The 27,542-nt window shown below is 42.6% G+C and overlaps 1 protein-coding gene across 1 annotated transcript in view; it reads left to right on the top strand.

Annotated features, from left to right (window-relative positions):
• LOC122925460 (melanopsin-B-like) overlaps positions 1 to 27,542 on the top strand; it is a 142,226-nt gene that overhangs the window by 38,818 nt on the left and 75,866 nt on the right. The window contains exons 4-6 of the mRNA XM_044276820.1: positions 7,192 to 7,341; positions 8,490 to 8,597; positions 14,873 to 15,047. Of these exons, the coding sequence (XP_044132755.1) occupies positions 7,192 to 7,341; positions 8,490 to 8,597; positions 14,873 to 15,047 (433 nt within the window). The remainder of the gene's footprint in view (positions 1 to 7,191; positions 7,342 to 8,489; positions 8,598 to 14,872; positions 15,048 to 27,542) is intronic.

The following is a 27,542-nucleotide window of genomic DNA, read 5'->3' as shown; positions in this document are numbered from 1 at the left end:
GCCTTTTAATGACATCTTTAATCCCCCGTACATTCCAGCTTAGAACATTAACCTTCCCCGCCATACTCGGATATCCAGAAATGTACTAATCTATCGCCCAGTCTAATAGCACTAGGAGAGCAAACATAACAATAAGTCATATCATACTCAGACAGTAGACTAATACCTGCATCCTCATATACAGTGCGTGCATTTAGGTTGAACAAAACATCCCCCCACCCCCCTCCCCCAAACCTTTCATCCCAAACATTTCAAGCTATTACCCAACACCGCGGCCACCCCAATAGCAGGTCCCACTATAACACCAAAATAAGGCCCGTGGGAAGAGATACACAACCCGCTATTAGAGTTAGTCGAGTGCCTAAAACCTCCCTCCTGTCCTTTGGAGGGAAGGTTAAAGTATTCCCAAAAACAGATGTGGGTGCGCAACCACTAAGTAGTGAGCACAAAAAGGGCCCAGAGCCTCCCATCCCCTTACTCCTCGGTCAATTACATGAGAACACAGTTAAGGAATAACAATACCTATCAGACTATACATTCTAATGGTAATACAATATAATTCCTATCCACATACCCTCATCATACCCAGCACCACTCCTGAGCACTCACATCAAAACACAACCAGGTCACATCAAACAGAATTATATGACCTGAGCCAACAAACATGATGGAGCTTCTCCACTCGTGGATCAGTCGTGTTCCGCTGCAAGTTGTCTCTCATGACGATCCATCCACCTTGCTGCCTCTTTCGGATCCTCAAAAAAATGCGTGGTCCCCAGTGCGGCCACCCGTAACTTGGCCGGGTACATCATGGAATAAGACACGCCATGTGCCCCCAAACGCCTCTTCACATCTATAAATCTGGCCCTTCGCTTCTGGACTTCTTGTGAATAATCCAGGAAGAGTGCCACTTTATGTCCATCAACAGACAGGTCGGGTTTATCCCGCGCTTTCCTTAAAATAATGTCCCGGTCCCTAAAGTGCAGGATCTTGATCAAGACCGTTCTTGGTGGGTCACCCGGCGGCAAAGGACCCTGTGGGCCCGTTCCACGGCAAATAAAGGGGTCAGTACATCCGTACCAAAGTTCTCCCGCAGCCAGGATTAAAAAAATTCAGATGGGTTGCCGCCTTTCACTTTCTCTGGCGCCCCCACCACCCGGACGTTATTTCGGCGGGATCGGTTTTCCAGATCATCCTGCTTTGCGGCAATAATGTCCAGTCTCATTGTGTAGTCCCTCACATTTTTAGTCAGAGGCAACATGGCGTCCTCCATTTCTCCCATCCGACCCTCCAGAGCAGTCGTGCAGTCAGCTAACTTTTTCATGTCGTGCCTCACTATGGAGACATCCTCCTTAATGGCTCCCACCTGCATGGTAAGAGTGTTTAGTGACCTGCCGCATTTAGTTATGGCCTGCATGACATCTTTTAGAGTTGGCTCCTCTGAATCAGAGTCTGGCGTTTCTGAGGGCAAGCGGTCACTTACAGCAGCTAGAGAGCCAAATCGGTTCGAACGAGCCGCCAGAATGCTATCCAGATCAGGCCCTTCAGTTTCAGAGTCCACATCAGACAGATCTTCAGTAGCCACTGGCTTGCTAGGGGTACCTTTCCCAGAGGTAGCAGCTGACAATCGGGCATATTTCTCAAGCTTAGCCGCCGCTTCTTTTTGAAGTTCAGTGACGCGACCTGAGCATCCAGGAGTGGCCCCGGCGCCATCTTGGCTCTCCTTCTCCGATCTTCTCTGCTCCTTCCTGCGGGTCATGATGGCCGGATTCAGCCTCCCCCAACACTCCAGGGGGGTTTTCTAATGTCCGTTCAGTAAGTTATAACCAGGATATACTTAAATTAAGGAGCTTATCAGGATAAAATATCCGAGGTAGCGGAGGAGCTCTGCACCACACGTCCGCTCACATGCTCCACTAGGCCACGCCCCCATTACCGGTGTGGTCTTATTAGACATTGGATCTTGCCTCAAGAAGGTATAAAAGTGCTTCTCCTGCTGTCTTATAAAAAGGCTCTCAGAGGTTACTTTTGGCTAGTGTAACTTTTTGTGAGAGATCGTTGACTTCTAGTCATACCTCTGCGATGCACTCTAAGACATTTTGCCCAATTGCCAGACTTTGAGAGGGGGTACATCATTGGACAGAGGGAAGCAGAATTGTAATTTTGACTAATTGCCATCATCTGATCTGCTCTGACCCAGCTGTTAGGAGTTGTTGGGAGCAGTGGTTACGTGAGGGCACACACAGACAGACTTCCAGTAAAGCGCATTGTTTGAGCTGCCAACAAGCATGTGCTGCTCCCACAGTTTCGTTATCCACCATTCAGACAAAGAGGACACCTTCATTGCATAGCCCTGTCCCTGGCCAGGGCCATTTTCAGGCATATAGCAGAAAGAAATTTGTTGTCACGGTGCCCATTATGTGTCCTGCCATTGACTGCCAGCCACCGTCACCTTTGTTTGCAATGGTGTCGTGAACAAGAAACCTGGACTGCTACACAGACTGGGACCATATCATCTTTAGGCAACAAATCTAGGTTCTGTTTGGGATCTGACAATGATCGGATTCAAGTATGGAGGCCTAGTGGTCAGCGCCTTAATCCTACCTTTGCTTTGGGGCGATAGCTGTCATTTTTCAGCAAGATAATGGTCACCACACACAACTAGAATTTCCCAAGAATGTCTCTGCTGGATTGCAACACTTTCTTGGCCTGCCCAGTCTCCGGATTTATCGCCATTTGAAAATGTATGGGACTAACTGGGATGCCAACTTTGGTGACCTACGAGTGTGCAGGGTCTATAGGCCCAGCTGTAACATCTGTGGGCAAATGTGTGGCAGGATACCATATGGAACCTGTATGCCTCTATGTCCAACTGTATCTCTTCTTGTATCCAGGCTTGAAGCAGCCCAACAGGGTATTAGAGCCTCCTTCCAACTGTACAGTTTTCCCCAATGTAACATTGTAATCACTTACATACAGTACAGACCAAAAGTTTGGACACACCTTCTCATTCAAAGAGTTTTCTTTATTTTCATGACTATGAAAATTGTAGATTCACACTGAAGGCATCAAAACTATGAATTAACACATGTGGAATTATATACGTATCAACAAAGTATGAAACAACTGAAAATATGTCATATTGAAAAATAAATGATGGTCCAACTAAACGCAAACCGGATGGAATAGCATGCCGCTGCAAGATACTGTGGTAGCCATGCTGGTTCAGTATGCCTTCAATTTTGAATAAATCCCCAACACTGTTACCAGCAAAGCACCCCCACACCATCACACCTCCTCCTCCATGCTTCACGGTGGGAACCAGGCATGTAGAGTCCATCCGTTCACCTTTTCTGCGTCGCACAAAGACACGGTGGTTGGAACCAAAGATCTCAAATTTGGACTCATCAGACCAAAGCACAGATTTCCACTGGTCTAATGTCCATTCCTTGTGTTCTTTAGCCCAAATAAGTCTCTTCTGCTTGTTGCCTGTCCTTAGCAGTGGTTTCCTAGCATAGAAACATAGAAACATAGAATGTGTCGGCAGATAAGAACCATTTGGCCCATCTAGTCTGCCCAATATATCTGAATCCTATGAATAGTCCCTGGCCCTATCTTATATGAAGGATAGCCTTATGCCTATCCCATGCATGCTTAAACTCCTTCACTGTATTTGCAGCTACCACTTCTGCAGGAAGGCTATTCCATGCATCCACTACTCTCTCAGTAAAGTAATACTTCCTTATATTACTTTTAAACCTTTGCCCCTCTAATTTAAAACTGTGTCCTCTTGTGGTAGTTTTTCTTCTTTTAAATATGCTCTCCTCCTTTACAGAGTTGATTCCCTTTATGTATTTAAAAGTTTCTATCATATCCCCTCTGTCTCTTCTTTCTTCCAAGCTATACATATTAAGGTCCTTTAACCTTTCCTGGTAAGTTTTATCCTGCAATCCATGTACTAGTTTAGTAGCTCTTCTCTGAACTCTCTCTAGAGTATCTATATCCTTCTGGAGATATGGCCTCCAGTACTGCGCACAATACTCCAAGTGAGGTCTCACCAGTGTTCTGTACAGCGGCATAAGCACTTCACTCTTTCTACTGCTTATACCTCTCCCTATACATCCAAGCATTCTGCTGGCATTTCGTGCTGCTCTATTACATTGTCTTCCCACCTTTAAGTCTTCTGAAATAATTACTCCTAAATCCCTTTCCTCAGATACTGAGGTTAGGACCTCAGTATGAAGGCCTGATTCACACAGTCTCCTCTTAACAGTTGTTCTAGAGATGTGTCTGCTGCTAGAACTCTGTGTGGCATTGACCTGGTCTCTAATCTGAGATGCTGTTAACCTGTGATTTCTGAGGCTAGTGACTCGGATGAACTTAACCAAGAGGTGACTCTTGGTCTTCCTTTTCCTGGTGCGGTCCGCATGTGAGCCAGTTTCTTTGTAGCGCTTGATGGTTTTTGTGACTGCACTTGGGGACACTTTCAAAGTTTTCCCAATTTTTCGGACTGACTGGCTTGATTTCTTAAAATTATGATGGCCACATGGTTTTTCTTTACTTAGCTGCTTTTTTCTTGCCATAATACAAATTCTAACAGTCTATTCAGTAGGACTATCAGCTGTGTATCCACCTGACTTCTCCACAACGCAACTGATGGTCCCAACCCTATTTATAAGGCAAGAAATCCCACTTATTAAACCTGACAGGGCACACCTGTGAAGTGAAAACAATTTCAGGTGACTACCTCTTGAAGCTCATCAAGAGAATGCCAAGAGTGTGCAAAGCAGTAATCAAAGCAAAAGGTGGCTACTTTGAAGAACCTAGAATATGACATATTTTCAGTTGTTTCATACTTTTTTAATAGTATGTAATTCCACATGTGTTAATTCATAGTTTTGATGCCTTCAGTGTGAATCTACAATTTTCATAGTCATGAAAATAAAGAAAACTCTTTGAATGAGAAGGTGTGTCCAAACTTTTGGTCTGTACTATATATCATCATTACATTCACACATATAAAGTTTAATTCAATTTCAACAACTCCTTGGTGCGTAATTTTTTTTGTCAATGAGTGTGTAATGGGTATTTATTTTGGGACATAAAAAGTTGCAAATTATGGCAAACGGCATATTTTTTTCCCCATGATTGAGTTTTTGAGCTTCTCTGCACTTTTCAAAAATGTCAAGGGGAGGGGCCAGTGACAAGCGACAAGATTTACTATGATTTTAATCAGAAACTGCTGTAAATTATAGTTCAAATCTACAAACTCGTAGTTGGTGTAGATTTGAATGTCTGCTACATAGACTATCAGAAGATGTGTCACAGTTATTGAGAGGCCAATGCCTCTTAATTAACTTGGTGCATCTCACTCCAGCTGACTTTTACTAGTCTGGCATATGAAACGTCCATCTTAGCAAATCTGTCCCATTGTCTTATATAATAAATTAGTGATATTGTGTATATTTAAAGGGCATCTCTCAGCTGGATCAACCCGATCAAACCAACCATAATGCCTAGTTGACCCTAAAATGACCGTGCTGATAAAAACATACCCTTCTTCTCCGACCTATTGCTATTTTGAGGAATAATTGTTTTTTAAAAATATGCAAATTAAGGCTTAAATTCCTCAAGGGCGTGTCCTAGTCACTTTGTGCACCTTAGCTCCCCTGCTCTACTTCTCTGGACACCCCCCCCCCCCTCCATTTCATTAAAAGGGCCAAGATTGATTTTTTTTCAGCTCGTCTCAGCCTGTAATCCTGTGCCTGCGCTGTTCCTTTCATCCTCAGCACATGCACAGTAAATCTTACTGTCCTGGCCCCTGTCGATTCTGCTGACATATGCCCTTTAATATAACTTTTATTTCATTGCCATATCCCTTCCACAGGTCACCGTTTGGAATTTTGTCAGGCTTTTTGTCTATTTAAATCTCAACTGTGACAAGAAGCCATTTCCAACTGTGCCATGGAGCCATGTGAGCTTCTAACATCCTTATTGTTGAGCTCTCTCTAAACTTCTTGGTTCTAAGTTTTGTGAAAATGGCTACAGAATAGAGTATTTGTGCATCACTATACATCAAGCTCATTTGTCCTTGTTCCTGACTACAGCTCGCATGAACCTTATTTAGAATTAGATAAAAATCTGTTCCAATGTTTTCTAGTGGAGCAGCTGCTAAGGAGTTTTAGACCCCGGTCTTAATAAAGCCCATAGCTGTCGGAGGAACCACCTAAGTTATGAATGATTAATTTATATCAGTATCTATTTTAAAAATATATGTAATTCAGCAATTTTTGCATTGGCCACTAGGCCTAACAATAGGTCAAGATTTCATGTTCTGTACAGGAAACTTTTCAGTAGCCATCTCATTATCATGACAGGCAGAATTGCAATGACAGCTATCACCTCTGTATAGATAACACTGGATATACTGTACCATTCACACTACTCCCTCTGAACAGTCACATACTGTAGAATGCATAGAACACTGTCCCATAGAAGTCAATAAGGTCCCCTCCTGTCAATTTTGTCTGTGGCCCATGTGGATACTCTGAAAAAACTAAGTGTAGACATATTTAGGCCTAGTGGCCAGTGTGATCTTAGGATTATTTTTAAATAGAGATAGAGACATGGAACATTAAATAAAAAACATATAAATTCTAAAAAGTATGTTAAACAAACATTTGGATTTAATCAATGTCACATTTCCTTTAAGAATCCTTGTATATTTTTAAAGTTATTAAACTTAGCACTAATTGGCATATTTCAATACAGTTATGGGTGGAATCTTTAAAACAACAGTAACGTTTACCTGTTTGCTAAATGGATACAAGGACACACCTCAGACATAATGCATATAACTTGTAAAAAGAAAAATTAAACATCCAACTTAGGTAAAACCTCTTAGGCTTTAATAATACCAGGAAAAATACACTGTTTATCCATTACAAGCCTATGAGTAAGGGCTTTACTTGGGCCAAAATGCGCAAAAAGTGTGTTTTGTTCCGTACTGGATCTTAACTGTTATCTATCAGATGCTGGATTATTCTGTTTACTCGAGTACTAAACTATCCATAAAAATAAGCATTTAATACAATATGTAAAAGTTAATAAGGATCTTGACTCAAAATTTAAACCAATGCCCAGATGTTCCAGTTTATGTAAGTATGGTATTGATTGTATTATTTTTCTCAGGAAAGTTCAGAAGCTAGCATCCTGTGGACGGCAAACCTTGATATCTATGAAAAATGAATGGAAAATGGCAAAGATTGCATTTGTCATTATAGTTGTCTACGTGTTGTCTTGGTCTCCTTATGCATGTGTCACATTGATTGCATGGGCTGGGTAAGTGAAATAATAATAATTTATGTGAGTATTGGGTTAAAAGGGTTATCCCACAAAAAGTATTACTGCACAATCACTAAAATATTTTAAATTAAGTATTATTGCAAATACATGTAATACAAATATTGCTTGCTTTTATGTTCATTTTCCCCTGTGGTAAAGCCTTCTGCTGTTCACCCTACTAGACCACCTTTTCCTGAATTCAAAGGTGGACTAACATGCTCAGTAGCTTCCCTGCTCCCTTCCCCTCAATGCCGAAGAAGGTAAAGCAGCCCAGATACCTTTATTTCATTCATCCCTACTTCTAAATTCATAGAAGTATACAACTACATCTTTTTCTAGACAGTAGAGAAGGAAATTGTGGGAAATGCAATTGCTTAATGAGCTGCTACCCACCCACAGAAATGCAAACAAGTTATTCAGATATGTTAATTAAGCAAGTTTTACATTTATGAGATAACCCCTTTAACATGTGTCTTTGTAACACCCCTAGTGGAAGGAACATTAGCAGTGAGAGTTCTTACTGAAACTGGCAGAAATAAAGACTCTGACAGTCTTTTTGCAATGAATTTTACTTTCCTTGACTGCTTCTACAGGGGAGGTGCACACTTGAACGTTGATTAACAGCTCCCATACTGAAACATAGCACAGATTGCTTCTCACTGGATTGTCTTTCTCTCTGTCTGGAACTTAATGCAGTCATTTTATCTGTTTGAGATGTGTGATCTGTGATTGGAAAATAATGTATATATCTTTGGTGCAAACTTAGCCATAGCCTTAAATGTTTTTAAAGAGAGGAGTAGGATAGGTTTGATTTCCAGTGTGGGTATTCCATAAGACAAGAGCAGAAGGCACCTGCACCCTATTGGTGTTCTTGCATGCAGTGGAAGCATAGCATAAATTATAAACTGATTTATTTTTCTCACAAAGAAAGAATTCCTCATATCTCAAAGATCAAATCCTGATATTTTATTTCGTCTTGTGTGGTTTTGTGTTTTCCATTGAATAATTATTATAGAATTTTTCTAGCTGTTACTAAAAATCGTTATCTATCTATCTCTATCATCACTTCTGCATAGTCCTTTAAATAATTTTTTTAGTTTTGATAAAGATGTACAAATCTGATTACTTACCGATTTCTATTTTAGCCATGGCAAATCTTTAACGCCATATTCCAAGACAGTTCCTGCAGTTATAGCTAAAGCTTCTGCAATTTATAATCCTATTATCTATGGAATAATACATCCAAAGTACAGGTAATTGTTTTATTGCTTCAGATTATTTATAGTCTACTGATATATACATTGTGATAATCTATGATGTAGAAGATGATATTATTGTATATTTCCCCCATTTCTTGTCCTGTTTTAATTCCATATGTCCTGAATTTCCACACTGTTCGAACCAAATTTAAGTACATTTCATGGTATAGCACAAAACAACAGAAATGTAAGTCCTTGATTGGCTATTCAGTTGGGCAACGAATATGACCTTCAATAGAGCACCCACAGACTCATTTTGTACAAGTGTAGTACCCCAGTTCCAGGTGCTTGCAAATAGTTTTGTTCTGTTATGCTGTTTAATGTTACCTAATGTTATTTTATGTACACACAACAGCTTTAGTATGAATGAAACAAGGTTAACCAACCTACCTCATCCCCTGCAGGAAATTAGGTGTGGATTCTGGATCCAGCCCTAAATCAAGTAGTTGGTAGAGTGTTAGCAGAGGAGGAAGCTGCTACATGTGCTCCAGTCCTCACAGGACTGAACCAAAGTTAGAGAGTCACCTTCTCTGAGGATTATCTACTGAGAGAAAGAGGTGACCATTTCTACAGTACTCAGGAAGGCAGAGAGATAAAGAGCCAAGAGGGTCTAGAATCTGTATGGCTGAGCATTGGAGTCAGCCAGTAAGGTATTTGCTGATCAAAGCTAAGACACTGCTGTGAGAGGAACATTGTTGAGATACCCATCATACAGGGATACAACTTGGCTACTTAAATTGTAATATTGCCAGCCATAGATTCTGCAGAAAAAGATTTTTGGAAGATAGAGAGAAAATAGTTACTACTTTTCCCTATCATTACTCAAATCCATACATATCTGGGGAGATTTCCACTGTGAATTGTTGGAATTGTGCCTTAATACCATTGGATGTACTACAACTCCCAATATGCACTTTAGTAAAGAGAGACGTTTATTTTGTACATCTGGCCTGGTTACTGATTCCTGCACCATATGCCGGACTTTGTACCCTATACCTCCTGCTTTGCAGTTGCACTTTATCTACCATCAGGTAGGAGCCCCTGTAACGTTATATTTCCCTACCTCGTGAGATTTCCCTACCCTTGTCACTTTCATCATGTCCGGTGCGACCGGAAGTGACGAGGGTAGGGAAATCTCACGAGGTAGGGAAATGTAACGTTACACCCCAACTTCAGGGTGTGCCAGTGAGGAAATAAAGGTTGCATCCTCCTTTCATCAGTGTAAGGTTTGCCACTGTGATTGACTGTTACAGCTAGAGCCACTACACAGCAGACATGCAGTGTCACAACATATTTACATATACATACACCACATATATGCAGCATACATACACATAAATACACCATATACATGGTACACATACATAAATACATCATATATACACCACACTTACATACCGCCCAACTTTTAAAAAGCCTAAGGAGCTAAATTATCAGCGGCACAAAAATAGCCACAATTTTTTTTAAATGCTAGGCCACACCTCTAACTCCACCCAATGTCTATCTGTACATGTCCCAATTCTTCCTCGTCTCCATTGTTCCCCCCACACAGTAGTTATGCCAGATCTGGGACTGTTTGGAGCTATGCATAGATAAACAGACTATATAGACACTACACTCACATATATCATGTATACACTACACTGGCATAAATAAATCACATATACAATATACACCCATATATGATACACCATACAGTATATAAATTACACATAGGCTACACTTATAGTCGATATACCTACTCCATATACATTTTATACACATTTTGTACCTAACACCAAAGACTTGCATACACATTATATTCAGTGCTATCAAACATACAGGAGAATACAGCATCACATACCTCTTACATCCAATGACTTCTCCTCTGATGTAGACCTTCTCTTTCCTCATCTTCTCCTTTCAGACCAGATGCCCATGATGATTTTTCACCCATATCTTATCTCTGCAGTTTGACAAAAATACATCTTAGGTTCTTACTTTTCCAATACTGTGCCCGCTGTGCTCCCCAATACTATACTACAGAAACTGTACACCTAAAAATACTAGTACCACACAGATATTGTCCCCAATACTGTGCCCACTGTGCTCCCCAATACTATTCAGCAGAAACAGATAAACCCCCTGATAATACTAGTATCACACAGATAGTGCCCTCAATAATTATTGGCACACACTGCCCTAAAATAACTGCGCCCAGCAAAAAGTGTCCCTGACACTAATAGTGCAAACATTATGTCCCCTCAATTACTACTGGGGAACTATGGGGAACATAATTACTATTATGGGCATTATGGGAGCATTATTACTTCTGGGGCACAGTGAGGACATTATTACTGCTAAGTGCAAACTATTATTGGTGGGACTTTGGGGAACACTATTACTGTGAGGGGCACAGTGGCACAATTAAAATGAGTACGAGTACAAAGAATGTCCCTTATAATGTGCGCTAGTACAAAAATGCTCCCTAATAACATGTACTAATACAAAAATGCCACCATTCTGTGTGCTAGTACAAACACATTCCCACTCTTAGTGCCCCCAATTGTGCTAATGTCCCCATAGTGCCCCCATAATGTGTGCAAGTATGTGTGCAATGTGTGCAGCCTATCAGAGGAACAAGAAAGGGAGACGCCTCTCCCTTGTCCTGCTGCAGCATTAATCTGTGTCCTGAGGATGGCAATACAGATGAATGTAGCGAGATGAGCGCTTCCGCAAAGCACTCATCTCCAGCTGCCCTTCCACTGCCGCCAGAGCACCGGATGGGGGCTCAGCCGGTAACACGGTTCTACGATCCAGCTGTAATTTTAACAACTGGATATGGAGAACCATTTGAATCCCATGCTTGCCACTCCCTTCCTCTGCTCCTCATGGGCTGGTTGCGACACAGGCAAATCACATCTAATACTGAAGAGAAATGGGCAAATGATTTATTTAATAGTACACCATGTCAACGGTCATTTATCTACAGATGAGTTAATACTGTCACAACCATTTTTTCACAATTTATGTTAAATCACTGATATACTGTAGACCTAAATCATTCTTCTAAAAGGGTTGAAAGGGATCTTCTTCCTGCCCCAACTGTAGTAGGCTTTAAGTGCACATTCTACATTTGATTTGGTGTTGGCTGATTTGAAAGAGAACTATAATTTACTCTTAAGATGCCAATACACCCTGAATAGCTGACATCTATCTCTCCTGACTCCACATACACATACTCATTAGGCATGGCTGAGCAGGTATGTGCTTTGAGTACAGAGCAAAAGGATTGGGTGTTAAAATTCAACAAACCTAATTCTTCTTTTCCCCAATGTCATCTTCTTTCCCTGCACATATTCGATTTTTGGCTGGCCCTGCCAAAAACAGTGGGTTTGTGGCTCTAGCCCCTTGGTACACCCTAGCTCTGGTGATCTACATAAGAAGGCCCTCCATTCCTTGGTTGACTGATGAGACCAGGCATGTGAATGCTGCATTCGCTTGGCCCCACAAACTACCGCTGCAGTGCGACGCAATATACCCTGAAAAATTCTTCTCTCCCATGCAGGAATCAGATGCTTTACTGTGCATGTGCTGAAATTGTGGCGTGCAGTGCAAATGTTAGATTATGGATCCTGGCAGCAGCAGAATCCAGATGGCTGGCCCTGTCAATCAGCCAAGGAAAGGTGGGACTTATTATGTACAGTGGCACAGGTAGGGTGCACTGGGGCTTTGGCCCTCCCTTAGTGCACTTAACATCTCAGTTGCAATTTGCAATCAAGTGCTTTTTCATCTGAATGTAGCAGTTTATTACTTTAATAAAAATACTGTTTTAATTCTCTCTAAAAGCCCTGCCACGCACTATGCTCGGTTTCATATGAAAAATCATGTTGACAGATTCCATTTAACCCCTTCACTACCAGAGCTGGAGCGATGGGCAAACATGGTGCCCAAACTATCCATAAATCATAAAAATATTTCTCAAATACAGCGGATGGTATAACGGAAAAAAGATTCAAAATTGATGATTTGCCATTTTTTCATTGCTTCTCTTATCGAAAAAAATGTAATAAAATGTAACATAGTAACATAGTAGATAAGGCCGAAAAAAGACATTTGTCCATCCAGTTCGGCCTGTCATCCTGCAAGCTGATCCAGAGGAAGGCAAAAAAAAACTGTGAGGTAGAAGCCAATTTTCCTCACTTTAGGGGAATAAAAATTCCTTCCCGACTCCAATCAGGCAATCAGAATAACTCCCTGGATCAACGACCCCTCTCTAGTAGCTATAGCCTGTAATATTATTACGCTCCAGAAATACATCCAGGCCCATCTTGAATTCCTTTATTGTACTCACCATCACCACCTCCTCAGGCAGAGAGTTCCATAGTCTCACTGCTCTTACCGTAAAGAATCCTCTTCTATGTTTGTGTACAAACCTTCTTTCCTCCAGACGCAGAGGATGTCCCCTCGTCACAGTCACAGTCCTGGGGATAAATAGATGATGGGATAGATCTCTGTACTGACCCCTGATATATTTATACATATTAATTAGATCTCCCCTCAGTCGTCTTTTTTCTAAAGTGAATAACCCTAATTTTGATAATCTTTTAGGGTACTCTAGTTGCCCCATTCCAGTTATTACTTTAGTTGCCCTCCTCTGGACCTTCTCCAGCTCTGCTATGTCTGCCTTGTTTACAGGAGTCCAGAACTGTACACAGTACTCCATGTGTGGTCTGACTCCATGTGATAAAAAAAGTCACACACACTCCAAAATGGTATCAATAAAAACTGCAGATCGTCCCAGAAAAAAATTACTATAAAAAAGTCATGGGGTCAGAATATGGTGATGTAAAAAAAATACCCACTGGAACGTGACAGTAATAGAGATGACCGAGATACCAATAGTCCCTCTGGCTAAGCTCCAAAGATTCTGTGTGCAGATGGGAGAAACTTCCAGAAGGCCAACCATCATTGCAGCATTCCACAAATCTGGGCTTTATGGTGGAATGGCCAGAAAGAAATCTCTTTTCAGTAAAAGACGCATGGTATTTTGGAAATAAAGCATCTAAAGGTCTCTCATACTGTAAGAAACAGGATTCTCTAGTCTGATAAAATCAAGATTAAACTAATTAACTTAAAGTCTAAACATCATCCCTACAGTGAAGCATGGTGGTGGCACCAACATGCTGTGAGGGTGTTTTCCAGCAACTGAGATGGGATTATATGGGTCAAAGTTGAGGGAAACCTGAATGAAACAAAGGACATAGCTATTCTTAATGCAAATCTAATCCGGAGATCACGGAACCTCAGCCTGGGTTGAAGGTTTATCTTCCAAGAATACAATGACCATAAGCACACAGACAACAAAGGAGTGGCTTAGGGACTACTTTGTGAATGTCCTTGAGTGGTCCAGCTAGAGCCCTGACTTGAACCCAATCAAACATCTCTGGAGAGAACTAAAAATGGCTGTCCACCAATGGCCCCCATTAAATCTGACAGAGCTTGAGAGTATCTGCAGAGAAGAATGGCAGAAAAATCCCAAGATCCAGGAATGTAAACTTTTTGGCATCATACCAAAGAAGACTGGAGGCTGTAATCGTTGCCAAAGGTGCTTCAACTAAGTATTGAGTAAAGGGACAGATTAGTTATGTCAAATCAATATTTACGTTTTTTCTTTTCAATAAGTTATCAAAGATTTTGAACATTCTGTATTCATTTTCTCATTATTGGGTATTGAGTGCAGAATGATGAGGAAAAACTTGAATGTTTTATTCTACTTTAGTACAAGGACGCAGCATAATAAAATGTGATAGAAGTGAAAGGTGTGAAGACTTTCCAAATGCGTTGTACCAACTGGCTTGTGTTCCTGCATCTGAAACTGACACTATCCAATCAGTGCTGCCACTGTCAGACTTGGCAGGAACAACCCCCTCCCCCCGAACTGGTAACACCCAGATGGACCTTCACTGCAAACTTCTAGCAATTCACTCACAAACTTCTAATAGGAATAATATAAAAATGGCACAACATAGAGTTACGGTATATAGAATTGCTATTGTATGGGTAATGCGAGTATTTTACAAGTCCTCTTGAACACCTCTACTCCAGTTGTTTTAACTTTTTATGAATATCTTATAGCTGCGCATATTGAAGGTGCCACAATGAGTTCTGTGCAATGCAAACAGTGTTTGTAGCCTAATGGTTAAATAAAGTTTGTGATTCCGATACAGATTGTGATTAAAATTGTATTCCATCAATATATTAAATAATAAAGTAATTTATCCTCCTAGAGAAACTATTCACAGGACTGTTCCATGTCTTCGGTTCCTCATCAGACTACCAAGAAAAGACAGTATGTCTACAGGCAATTTTGACTCTTCTGTTAGAGGATCGATTTACAGCCGCCAGTCCATAGCTTTAAAGAAAAAAAACAGCTGCATTTCCACAGTATCTACTGCAGAAACAGTAAGTTACATTTTTCACATCACGCCATCTACTGGACACTGTAGTTATATTCATCCATCAATCTAGGTAATGCTCTGTCCTGCCCCACCATTCACCTTTTAGGCCTAATGCAAATTTAAAGTGTAACTACTTATTATTTCAGGTGTATTTTTTCAGAAGACGCTGTGTGTGGGCTACTGTTTGACCCTGTTGCGGTGGCAATGCTACCTACTTGTAAAGTGACTGTTGCTAGAAAATGCCAGCATTTATTTTATATTATGTTTATGCATGTCATTATATACTGCGTGATAGACTGTATGCAATACTGTGTGTCACACATCGCAGTAGTCTTGACCACTACGCAAACAATGCAATCCCCCTGACAGGTGAGTCAGACAGCACCATTCGCTCTTATAAGACTCAGGCCGCTAGCCCTGAAGTCTATGAAGCAGTACAATGGCACAGGCTGCAACAATTACTGCAACCTACTGGGTCTTAGGCGGCGTGACATCATGCCCCCTGCATCCCAGCATGGATGTGATGATGTCATTGTGCCGCCTGTGCCCAATACTTTGCAGACAGCAACATGCAGCAACCAAAGTACAGAGGTGAGGGCATTAAAGGGGGCACTTTTGGGAGACATTACAGTAATTGCTGGGGATGTGAAAATGCAGGGGGCACTGCTGGGGGACATTAAATTACAGGAAGGACTACTGGGGGACATACTATTACCGGGGCACTGCTCTGGTGTGTCTTTCTTCTGTTGCTCTCTCCTATCACAGCTCACAAGGCACTTAAAGGATGAAACTGAGCATGTGCGGCCTTCTTAGAAAGGAAAAAAATAAATAAGAAAACAACAAACAGCAAGTGGCGCTATACAGATATATTTTAAATGTGCTAAATGTATAACTACAGGCAATTAGAAAGGTATTCACATCCAGGTGCTGGTTTGAATACTATAGAATATTTTTTTCATGGGACAACCTCTTTAAGCAAAGAATCAGCAACCATGCATCTCTCATGCTGTTATTTTTATTTTTAGTTATATGATCTAGCAATAAAGTTCTAATTTAACACATACGGTACTACTTAGTACAAAACCAGTACAGTGTCTTTTACCATGAAATATTTTAATTATAATAATTATAATATTACAGTGTAATAATACACTACAGTGTAATACATTACAGTGTAATAATACACTGTATAATAATATACAGTGTGCTGTCGTTCCCTTCAGGGACAGTGTAGATATATATTTTTTTATTTCTTTTTGCTGGAATTGGGTTGTCATATGGCTGTGCATTCAACATAACCGACAAATTTTTCAGAATAATCATTGCTTCTATACTTTAGATTATTATTTGAATTCTCGAGCAGCAGAGTAAACCATCAATGGACTGCCAGAGTTCAAACTCTCAGAAAATATAAAGAATATGGTGTTAAGTTTTATAAATCATGCCAAGGTTAAAATGTTAAAGCCTTTGATGCCAGAGCACTGCAGAAAATAATAAATAATTCCCTTCTATTTTCAAATATTTTATATTAATGGGTATTCAAGAATCCACACTGTGAGATGATTAATGCCCGAAATAAGCATAATGTATGTACACTGCATAAAAAGCAATGTAAAGAGCCCCTATTAAAAATGAAAAAGCACTCTATAAGTATGTATCTCTCAGTAGTTTAGGTGAACAATGATTTACTGAGTAAATGAGTAGCATGATTAACATGTGAATACCTAAATACATGCATCAGAAATGTATAGTATGTTTGAAAGAGTTAAATCTTAAAGGGGTTGGCCACTCTTTAAATACTCTCCACTACAGTGTGGCAGGCAGGGAAAAAATGAAGTTCTAATATACTTCATTAAACACATCTGCCTGCTTCTCTTTCAGTTATAAACCACTCCCCCTTAGTCCTGCTCTACCTTGCAGCTGAGTTCGTCCATGGCTGCACGCGACATGGAGGAGCTTGGGAGGAAGCTCGTCCATGCACATGTGCAGTCTGCTCCTGTCAGTGGTCGGCTCCCTGCTGCCCGCTCCAACTGTGACAGGAATCAGCTGCTTGTTCCCTGTCTACAAACAGCTGATTCCTGTCAGAAGCTGGCTGTGATCAAAACCTTCCGAGTCCCTACTGCCCGCTCCAACTGTGACAGGAATCAGCTGTTTCTTCCCTCTCTACAAACAGCTGTCAGAAGCTGGCTGTGATCAAAACCTTCCGAGTCCCTACTGCAGAAGCTACTTAGTCAATCCCCATCCCCCCTGCATGATCACCACACAGCTGACCCGCTAAGGCTACTTTCACACTAGCGTTTCACGGATCCGCTTGAAGGGCATTTCAAACGGATCCGTCAATAAACTGACTAAACTGAGCCAAACGGAAGCAATTCAGACGGATCCGTTTGTACGGATCCATCTGTATTACGGATCCGTTTGTCACGTTGGTTTCCGTTTTGTCATCCGTTTAGCAGATCCGTTTTGAAAGGAAAAGCATCTCTAGGTTCCATCTTCATGTATTGAGATCTATAGGGTTGTAATGCTCCTATATTTCTCCATCTTGTTGAAATTGCAAAGCTGGTCCGACTTTCTTGTGCACGACTACATGCACTTAAAGATGTATAGTGTTCGTTAGCGGGCCATATGTCCCTGATCGTCATTGATAGTACGTACAGGAGTACAGAGCATCATGATGCTGACCATGTTGTGCCGCAAATTGGGCTATTGTCCTGCACTCATATGATCTATTAGTGCAAGACTATATCCCCGCGGGCAGCTCAACTTGCACAGGATGATTGTATACTATGATGCTGTGTACTCTCGTGTGCACGATCAATGCCACTATGGGACATATGGCCCGCTCACGGACCATATGTCTCTTGTGGCATACAGTCGTGTGCAAGAGGCCTTAAAGGGGTTTTCTCATCTCATACAATGGGGGCATACCACTTTAAGGATATACCTACATTGTCTTATAGGCGCGGGTCCCACGGCTGGTACCCTCACATATATTGAGAACGAAGCTAAGAAAGTAGATGAGGTCGCACTGCGCTGCCGCCCTCCATCCATTTCTATAGTTGAGGCGGGGATTAGCGTTTGGCGGTGGACATACCATGGGAAATGTGTCCTACAGCAACTGTGCTCCCCGCTCCGTTCTCAATATAGGTGCGGGTCCTACCAATGTTACCCACACCTATCAGACAATGGGGGCATATTCAAGTGAAATCCCCCCATTGTCTATGTGAATACCCCTTTAAAAACTCTATGTCCCTTGCGTGTCCCTTGTGGTAATCACACTAGTTATATTAGCGTCATCGGGAAATCATTAAACGTTAAAATCACAATTTATGAATTCCTGATGATGCTGACAGACCGTGACTCCCACAAGGGCTCATATGAAAGGGCACAAGATTGAACAATGAACAAGCATTTGCTTGTTCATGTGCCAATCATAGGGTCTACGATCAATAAAGAGCCAAAATTTAGCTCATTATTGATGGTCAGGTTTTAATGGATCTTACGACATTGGCACTAATGCTGTTTTGATATAAAAGCTACCAAGGGTGTTGTAATAAACGCACAGTAGTGAGACTAGGGTAGTTTTTATTTCAACACAGCTAGAGTGCCAATGTTCCCTGTACAGGATAATAAAAAGACAGACACAGTGCAGTAAAGTATAATTTTTTTTTTTTTTCTGTCAATAAATAAATAAATAAAATATAAACTATTTTTTTTTTTTTACAACTGTTCATAACTGGTAGGGGAGGTGGACTCTCGTGGACTCGATGCGCTGGGGCTGGCAATGGTAGCCCCCCTGTCCTGGCGAGCCACTGAGGTTAAACTACGGGCCATAGGAAAGGATGCAGGGCGTAATTGTGGGGTGTGGAGAAAGGAAGGGTCTGAGGAGGAGGGGACCCGAGCATGTGTAGAGGTGGAGGGAGTTTGAAAAGAAGTAGGAGGAAAAGGGGCAGGAGAAGAAAAAGAAGAAGAAGGAAACACGTGCTCGGGGGGATGGGAAGGGAAAGGTTGGCGGTACTGGCCACTGCTGTGGGATGGGGGGTAGGTGTGGGATGGGGGTGGGGGTTGGGGGCGGTGCATGATTTCCCATGACCCGTTCTCTACCATGATTTTAAACTGATGTAACTGCTCGGGCGTCATTGAGTCCATCAAACCGATCATGTTTAGCCCATAATGGTAGTTTGGGCTGCGTTGATACGCCGACTCCGCCCCTTCCCAGCGGCGAATCAAGTCAGCACCAAACTCCATTTGATGTCGAGCAAAACCTTCTAGAGCGTCGGAAACGACCTCTACAAGGTTCGCATAATCGGCTCGACTTGGCCTACCAGATCTCTGCCCGCTCACCAGGGCTCTTAAATTTTGACGGAAACCTAAGAGCCTCTGTTGAGCGGAGGGACCCAGTAGGGGACCCGGATTATCCTGAGCCAATGCATCAGGGACAGGAGGGCTGGCGCTGGCGATCTGTACTGGTTCCGCCTCAGGAGGTTGGTCAGGCTCCCGAGTGCTGCTGGCACTTCTGTAGAAAAAAAAAAGGAAAGTTAGGAATTGTTCTTTAAATAAAACATCCATGTTCTATGCTATGTCTACCGTATAGCATAGGGGGCTGTCCAAAACAGGGGAGCCAAACGCTCCACTGTCTCAGACAGCCCCTTACACTCAGACGGAGAGAACAGTTGTCCATCTGACTGTGGGGGGCTGTCCAAAACAGGGGAGCCAAACGCTACCCTGTCTCAGACAGCCCCTTACACTCAGACGGAGAGAACAGTTGTCCATCTGACTGTGGGGGGCTGTCCAAAACAGGGGAGCCAAACGCTCCACTGTCTCAGACAGCCTCTTACACTCAGACGGAGAGAACAGATGTCCATCTGACTGTGGGGGGCTGTCCAAAACAGGGGAGCCAAACGCTACCCTGTCTCAGACAGCCCCTTACACTCAGACGGAGAGAACAGTGGTCCATCTGACTGTGGGGGGCTGTCCAAAACAGGGGAGCCAAACGCTCCACTGTCTCGGACAGCCCCTTTACAATTTATTTTTTAAACAGTTGTTATAAATATTTACCTTTTTGGTGCCATAGCCTTTCGTAGGAACCCCAGGGCCGCCGTATGGATGTATGTGGCCCCTGAGGTTCCTCCGGAGCCACTCGGGGCCTGACCCTCCTTGTTGTAATCCCTCCTGAAGCGGTCCCGGATAGATCGCCAACGCGTTATAACCAGTTTGACTATGGAAAAAAACAATAAAAACAAAAATCAGCATGATGAAAGGAAAACAACAATATTTTAATTTATTAAAATGCATATTGTTTTACTTACCATATTTCTCCTGAGCCGCCGCATCTGGATCCCCCCAGGTCTCTAAAACTTCTGCAGAGATGTCCCTCCAGAGCCGCTGGGTATGGCGATGATCGGCGTGGTGGCGGTCGGCGTGGTCCCATAACGCTGGACGCGCCTCCACCAGTCGGATGAGGAGCAGGTTATCGATGCTCGGAACCCCGAACTCCTCATCTTCCCTGGTGGAGCCTAGGGAACCCTGAAAAAAAAGGAAATACAAAATTTAATGTAAATCCTAATACAAAATGCTAATTAAAACTACTAAATTCAATACTTACACGTCTACGACCGTCACGATCGTTCCCGCGGACTCTGGAGGCGACTGGGGGATCCTCGCTGGCGGCTCTAGGTGCAGATTGCTAATACAAATTAAAAAAAATTTAGAAGACTGTACTTAAACCAATTTTTAAGAAATCTATATATATATATACTTATTTCTTGACAGCCCCGGTCCGGGCTTGGTCCACCTCCCCTGGACGCTGGCGATGCAGCAGGTGAGCTGGCCCCGGCAGCCACTTCCGGAGAGCCCTCCGCAGAAGATGATGAAGAAATCTATAATAAGAGCACATACTGATTAATGCAACGAATCAAACAGTAAAAAGTCCAAGTGTTGATTTTATACTTATGGGCCACTGGATACGGCGGCGCCTTCTGGGTGGGTTACGCCAGTCTATCGATGTCTTCTTTGATGATATCTGTACGCAACAGAATACCAGACAAAATGCAGATAACGTTAAAGGAACTTGTAGAGCACTATTTCCTCATATATCAAATTTTTTTTTTTTTTAATACTTACTTTTTAAAATATGGATATGGGCTTCCCCACCGCAGATGTCTCTTTCTTTTTTTTTTTTTCTTTTTTTGGAACGACCCTAATAATAAAATGATTAAAAAAATTAATCCGACAGGAGCCATAATCCCCCCAAGTTACATAAACACCCCGAGAGACAGCAGCCCCGCATAGTGCCAGCAGCCCCCCACAATGACATCAGGCCCCCAGTTCCAAACAACTCTCCCACAGTGCCCTCAGCCCCCCCAATGCTAGCAGCCCCCACAGTTCCAGTCACAAACACCCCCGCAGTGCCAGCAGCAGACACAGTTCCAGCCGCAAATACCCCCGCACTGCCAGAAGCGCCGCACAGTTCCAGCCACAAAAAACCCTGCAGTTCCATCCAGAAGCACCGCACAGTTCCAGCCACAAACACCCCCGCAGTGCCAGCAAACCGCACAGTTCCAGCCACAAACACCCCCGCAGTGCCAGCAAACCGCACAGTTCCAGCCACAAACACCCCCGCAGTGCCAGCAAACCGCACAGTTCCAGCGACAAACACCCCCGCAGTGCCAGCAAACCGCACAGTTCCAGCCACAAACACCCCCGCAGTTCCAGCAAACCGCACTGTTCCAGCCACAAACACCCCCGCAGTGCCAGCAGCAACCACAGTTCCAGCCACACGCGCCCCCCCCCCCCCCGGTGCCAGAAGCCCCCCATAAAGGCAGCCCACACCACCAGTGCCAGCGGCTCCCATTGTTCCAGACACACACACCCCTTCCCAAGTGCCAGCAGCCCCCCCCACCCTAGAAATAGAGAGAGAGATAGATAGATAGATAGATGGATAGATAGTAAAAAAAGAGAGATAGACAAACAGACAAAACTTCATACACTTACCAGTCTCACCAAGTCGATGATCCAAAATGGCCGACGATGAGGGGGAGGGACAGATGAGGGGGAGGGACAGGAAGTTACTGGGCATGCGCAGAAACATGAACGTTTTCGAACGGATCCGTGTCAAAGCGGAGCCAGGACAGACGGATCCGTCCCCATTGACTTCCATTGTAACTATGAACGGATCCGTACGCCTCCGCACGGCCAGGCAGACACCAAAACGCTGCAAGCTGCGTTCGGGTGTCCGCCTGCTGAGCGGAACGGAGGCCAAACGCTGCCAGACTGATGCATTCTGAGCGGATCCTTATCCATTCAGAATGCATTGGGGCAGTATGGATCCGTTCGGGGCCGCTTGTGAGAGCCTTTGAACGGAACTCACAAGCGGAGCCCCGAACGCAAGTGTGAAAGTAGCCTAAGCCAAGCCCACCGGTTCCATTAGGCCACACCCCTGAAACCAACAGGGAAAGCAGGACATCTAGCCAGCAAGGACTTTGATTTTGTTTGTGTGTATATACAGTACAGACCAAAAGTTTGGACACCTTCTCATTCAAAGAGTTTTCTTTATTTTCATGACTATGAAAATTGTAGATTCACACTGAAGGCATCAAAACTATGAATTAACACATGTGGAATTGTATACATAACGAAAAAGTGTGAAACAACTGAAAATATGTCATATTCTAGGTTCTTCAAAGTAGCCACCTTTTGCTTTGATTACTGCTTTGCACACTCTTGGCATTCTCTTGATGAGCTTCAAGAGGTAGTAACCTGAAATGGTTTTCACTTCACAGGTGTGCCCTGTCAGGTTTAATAAGTGGGATTTCTTGCCTTATAAATGGGGTTGGGACCATCAGTTGCGTTGTGGAGAAGTCAGGTGGATACACAGCTGATAGTCCTACTGAATAGACTGTAGCAGCTAAGTAAAGAAAAACGAGTGGCCATCATTACTTTAAGAAATGAAGGTCAGTCAGTCCGAAAAATGGGGAAAACTTTGAAAGTGTCCCCAAGTGCCATAAAAACCATCAAGCGCTACAAATAAAACTGGCTCACATGCGGACCGCCCCAGGAAAGGAAAACCAAGAGTCACCTATGCTGCGGAGGATAAGTTCATCCGAGTCACCAGCCTCAGAAATCGCAGGTTAACAGCAGCTCAGATTAGAGACCAGGTCAATGCCACACAGAGTTCTAGCAGCAGACACATCTCTAGAACAACTGTTAAGAGGAGACTGTGTGAATCAGGCCTTCATGGTAAAATATCTGCTAGGAAACCACTGCTTAAGGACAGGCAACAAGCAGAAGATACTTGTTTGGTCTAAAGAACACAAGGAATGGACATTAGACCAGTGGAAATCTGTGCTTTGGTCTGATGAGTCCAAATTTGAGATCTTTGGTTCCAACCACCGTGTCTTCGCGCGACGCAGAAAAGGTGAACGCATGGACTCTACATGCCTGGTTTCCACTGTGAAGCATGGAGGAGGAGGTGTGATGCTGTGGAGGTGCTTTGCTGGTGACACTGTTGGGGATTTATTCAAAATTGAGGCATACTGAACCAGCATGGCTACCACAGCATCTTGCAGCGGCATGCTATTCCATCCGGTTTGCGTTTAGTTGGACCCTCATTTATTTTTTAACAGGACAATGACCCCAAACACACCTCCAGGCTGTGTAAGGGCTATTTGACCATGAAGGAGAGTGATGGGGTGCTGTGCCAGATGACCTGGCCTCCACAGTCACCGGACCTGAACCCAATCGAGATGGTTTGGGGTGAGCTGGACCACAGAGTGAAGGCAAAAGGGCCAACAAGTGCTAAGCATCTCTGTGAACTCCTTCAAGACTGTTGGAAGACCATTTCAGGTGACTACCTCTTGAAGCTCATCAAGAGAATGCCAAGAGTGTGCAAAGCAGTAATCAAAGCAAAAGGTGGCTACTTTGAAGAACCTAGAATATGACATATTTTCAGTTGCTTCACACTTTTTTGTTATGTATATAATTCCACATGTGTTAATTCAAAGTTTTGATGCCTTCAGTGTGAATCTACAATTTTTATAGTCATGAAAATAAAGAAAACTCTTTGAATGAGAAGGTGTGTCCAAACTTTTGGTCTGTACTGTATATATACACACCTTTACCTTGGAGTGCTGCCTGCTTTTTGGATTTCATATATATATATACATATATATATATATATATATATATACAAACATCGCGTCCACATGGGTGAATAATCTTTTTTCTATTTTCATCTAATGAGAGTGCTGTTGTTTTGCTTTTTATATATATATATATATATATATATATATACATATACACACACACATACATATTTATTTATACATAAAATATAACACGTGTTTAATATATTTATATGTGTATATACATTGTATATACATTATATGTGTAAATGCATGGGCACTGACCGTATGTGTATATATATATGTATATATGTGTGTATGTATCTATATGTATGTGTGTGTATGTATTCATGTCTAAGGGTCCATTCACACATCCGTGTGTGTTTTGCAGATCCACAAAACACGGACAGCGGCAATGTGCATTCCGCATTTTGCGGACCGCACATTGCCGGCACTAAGAGAATATAGGACATGTTCTATTTTTTTCAGGATCGGAATTGCGGACCCGGAAGTGTGGGTCCACAATTCCGGATCGGGTCCGCGCGTCGTGCGGCCCCATAGAAATGTATGGGTCCACAATTCCGTTCCGCAAAATGCGGAATGGAATTGCAGATGTGTGAATGGAGCCTAAGTATGTGTACATATAAATATATATATATATATATATATATATATATATAAATATATACATACACATATGTGTATATATACATATTTATATACATATATTTACAATCGTGTGTGTGTGTGTGTATACATTGCAATGCATGGGCGCCGACAGTGTGTCCACTGTCTGCAGACATGAACCCATTAATTTAAATGGGGTCTGCAATCTGCATCCGGCAGTACTTTTTCGCAGTGCGGAGGCATGGACAGAAAACCCATGGATGCACTCCATAGGTTTCCGATCTGTGCTTCCATTCCAGACCACACCGTATCTTTCGGATTTCAGACCCATTCACTTGATACGGTGCGCACACGGCTGGTGCCTGTATATTGCAGACCCCCTGTTCGCTGGCCACAATACAGGCACAGGCAGGCTATGGTCATGTGCATGAGGCCTAAAGCCATACTTCCTTCCAGTATCAGGACAGTCCTGGATTTCAGTGGTGGTCCTGGTACGGGGGAGGTATGTCAAAAATGGATCAGTTTTGCCCTAATGCATTCTGAATGGAAAAGGATCCACTCAGAATGCATCAGTTTGCCTTCGATCAGTCACCATTCCACTTTAGAGGCGGACACCAAAACGCTGTCCGCCTGATGAAACTGAGCCAAACGGATCCATCCTGGCACACAATGTGAGTCAATCGGAACGGATAAGTTTTCTCTGGCACAATAGAAAACAGATCCGTCCCCCATTCACTTTCAATGGTGTTCAAGATGGATCCGTTATGGTTATAGAAGAACTAATACAAATGCATGCGGTTATATTATGGTAACAGAACCGTTTTTTCAGATCCATGACGGATCCACAAAAAACACAAAGGTGAAAGTAGCCTTGGGCTCGTAGTGTCCCTCTTCCTTCTATTCTAAAGTTGGGAGGTATGCTAAAGCACTGATGAAATGACACCTAAGGTGCTGTTGTCACTATGGCATCACAAGTAGGCAGAGATGTCATGTGACTGCTCCCCTGGAGATGCTTGCTGTGATGCATGCTGGGATTTTTACTTTCACTTTGCAGCTGCTCCACCCACATAGCCTCTCATTAATGGGAGCATGCTATGCCGAATGCAGTGGAAAAATTATATACACAGTATATCTCTCATGATACAAATTCCTCTTGGCTTCTTTGTTGAATTATTTCCTAGTAATCATCATCATTATATAAATCATGCATAGACATTGAGTTAAATGAACCTGTCAGGTGAAATCTGCCCTATCTGAGAGCAGGATAGAAGGGGAGAAGATGAGCTCCATGAAATACGGTATATAGATTTATATGATTTCTAGCAGGATTTCTGAATGAAAAGCTCCTACCAGGACTCCTAGGAGAGACATTGAGAGTCAATGGACTCTCCCTCTATCAGTCAGTGTATACAGAAAGCTGTCAGTTGCCGTACTTTCCATTTTACTGACATTATGCTCAAAATCATATATTCATCAGAACTCACCTTGTAAATATAAATTAGTGAATTTCTTGAAATTCATTTTGGGTACAAATCAGTCGGATTATTCGATTTGGGTACAAATAATAATGACTCTAAACAGAGTGGGCCTCCTAGGACTATATGCAACTATTTTCAAGCTCTTTAACACTAACACAGCATAACTAATCTTAAAGTGACAGTCAATAAAATATGTGGCTAGGGGGTAAACACATGGTTATTGTAAGCATCCCGTTTAATAACACACTACTGTCTAATTTGTTATGGTTATTAAAATTTTAAAAAATTCCAAAAATGATCCTATTTAGGAGAAGTTGTCTGCTAGTGTATACACACATCATAGTATTGGAAGAAACAATGAGTTGTTCTGAACATGCAGTCCCAAAATTATGCTTTTTTGGGGGCAGAAGCCTACTCATGTTTATACATACACAGTAGAATTGGAAGATGCAATGCCTGGTTTTGAGCAATTAGTCCAAATGTTAGCCCTTATTAGGGGCAAATGTCTGCATGTGTTTATTCACATAGAGTAGTATTGGAAAAAGCAATGGCTTGTTCTGAGCAAGCAGTTCGAAATTCTCCCATTTTTGGGAGCAACAGCAGTACAGTATTGAACCTGACAGACAAGGCAGAAGATGTTTGGCTGTATGAGGTAGTAGTAGTGGCAGTAGTAGCTACAGAGCAGCAGTACAGTATGGATCCTGACAATCAAGGAGATATATTTATGCAACTGTATAGAACCCGATGAACAAGGCAGGAAATGTGCAGCTGTGTAGGGGTAGTAGTAGGGATAGTAGTAGCTTCAGCAGCAGTACAGTATGGAAAATGATTGACAGGCAGACAGCAGCAGTGGCATGATTGGGCCGCAGATAAATAAGCACTGTCAGCAATGGCTTATGAATCCATGCCTGATTTATTTTCACAAATGTATTGTTTTCTACACTTGTGGAGGGCAATTTTGTCCTCTTCAGTGTGACGACACCACCTGCCATACTGAATACCATCTCTGAGAGTACACTAGAGGATGGACAACACAGTACATGGATACATGCAGAAACTGCATCAGAGGTGATTCAGTAGTGGGCGGAGAGGGGCCTCCTGACATGCAGATGGCAGGTGCCTAGTCAGCAAAAGTCTCCAGTTGTGAACAACATTTCCCCATTGTGCTTTTATAGTGAGGGTCTGCAAGCATGGCCTGGTATGGTCATACCCTTTGCTTTATGCTAATGATATGCTTGTCAGTATGAAAGCAACCAAGCATGCAGCTTGCCC

This window comes from Bufo gargarizans, chromosome 1 (genome assembly GCF_014858855.1).
Source record: "Bufo gargarizans isolate SCDJY-AF-19 chromosome 1, ASM1485885v1, whole genome shotgun sequence".
NCBI classification, from domain to species: domain Eukaryota; kingdom Metazoa; phylum Chordata; class Amphibia; order Anura; family Bufonidae; genus Bufo; species Bufo gargarizans.
This window is presented reverse-complemented; position numbering and strand designations above follow the sequence as displayed.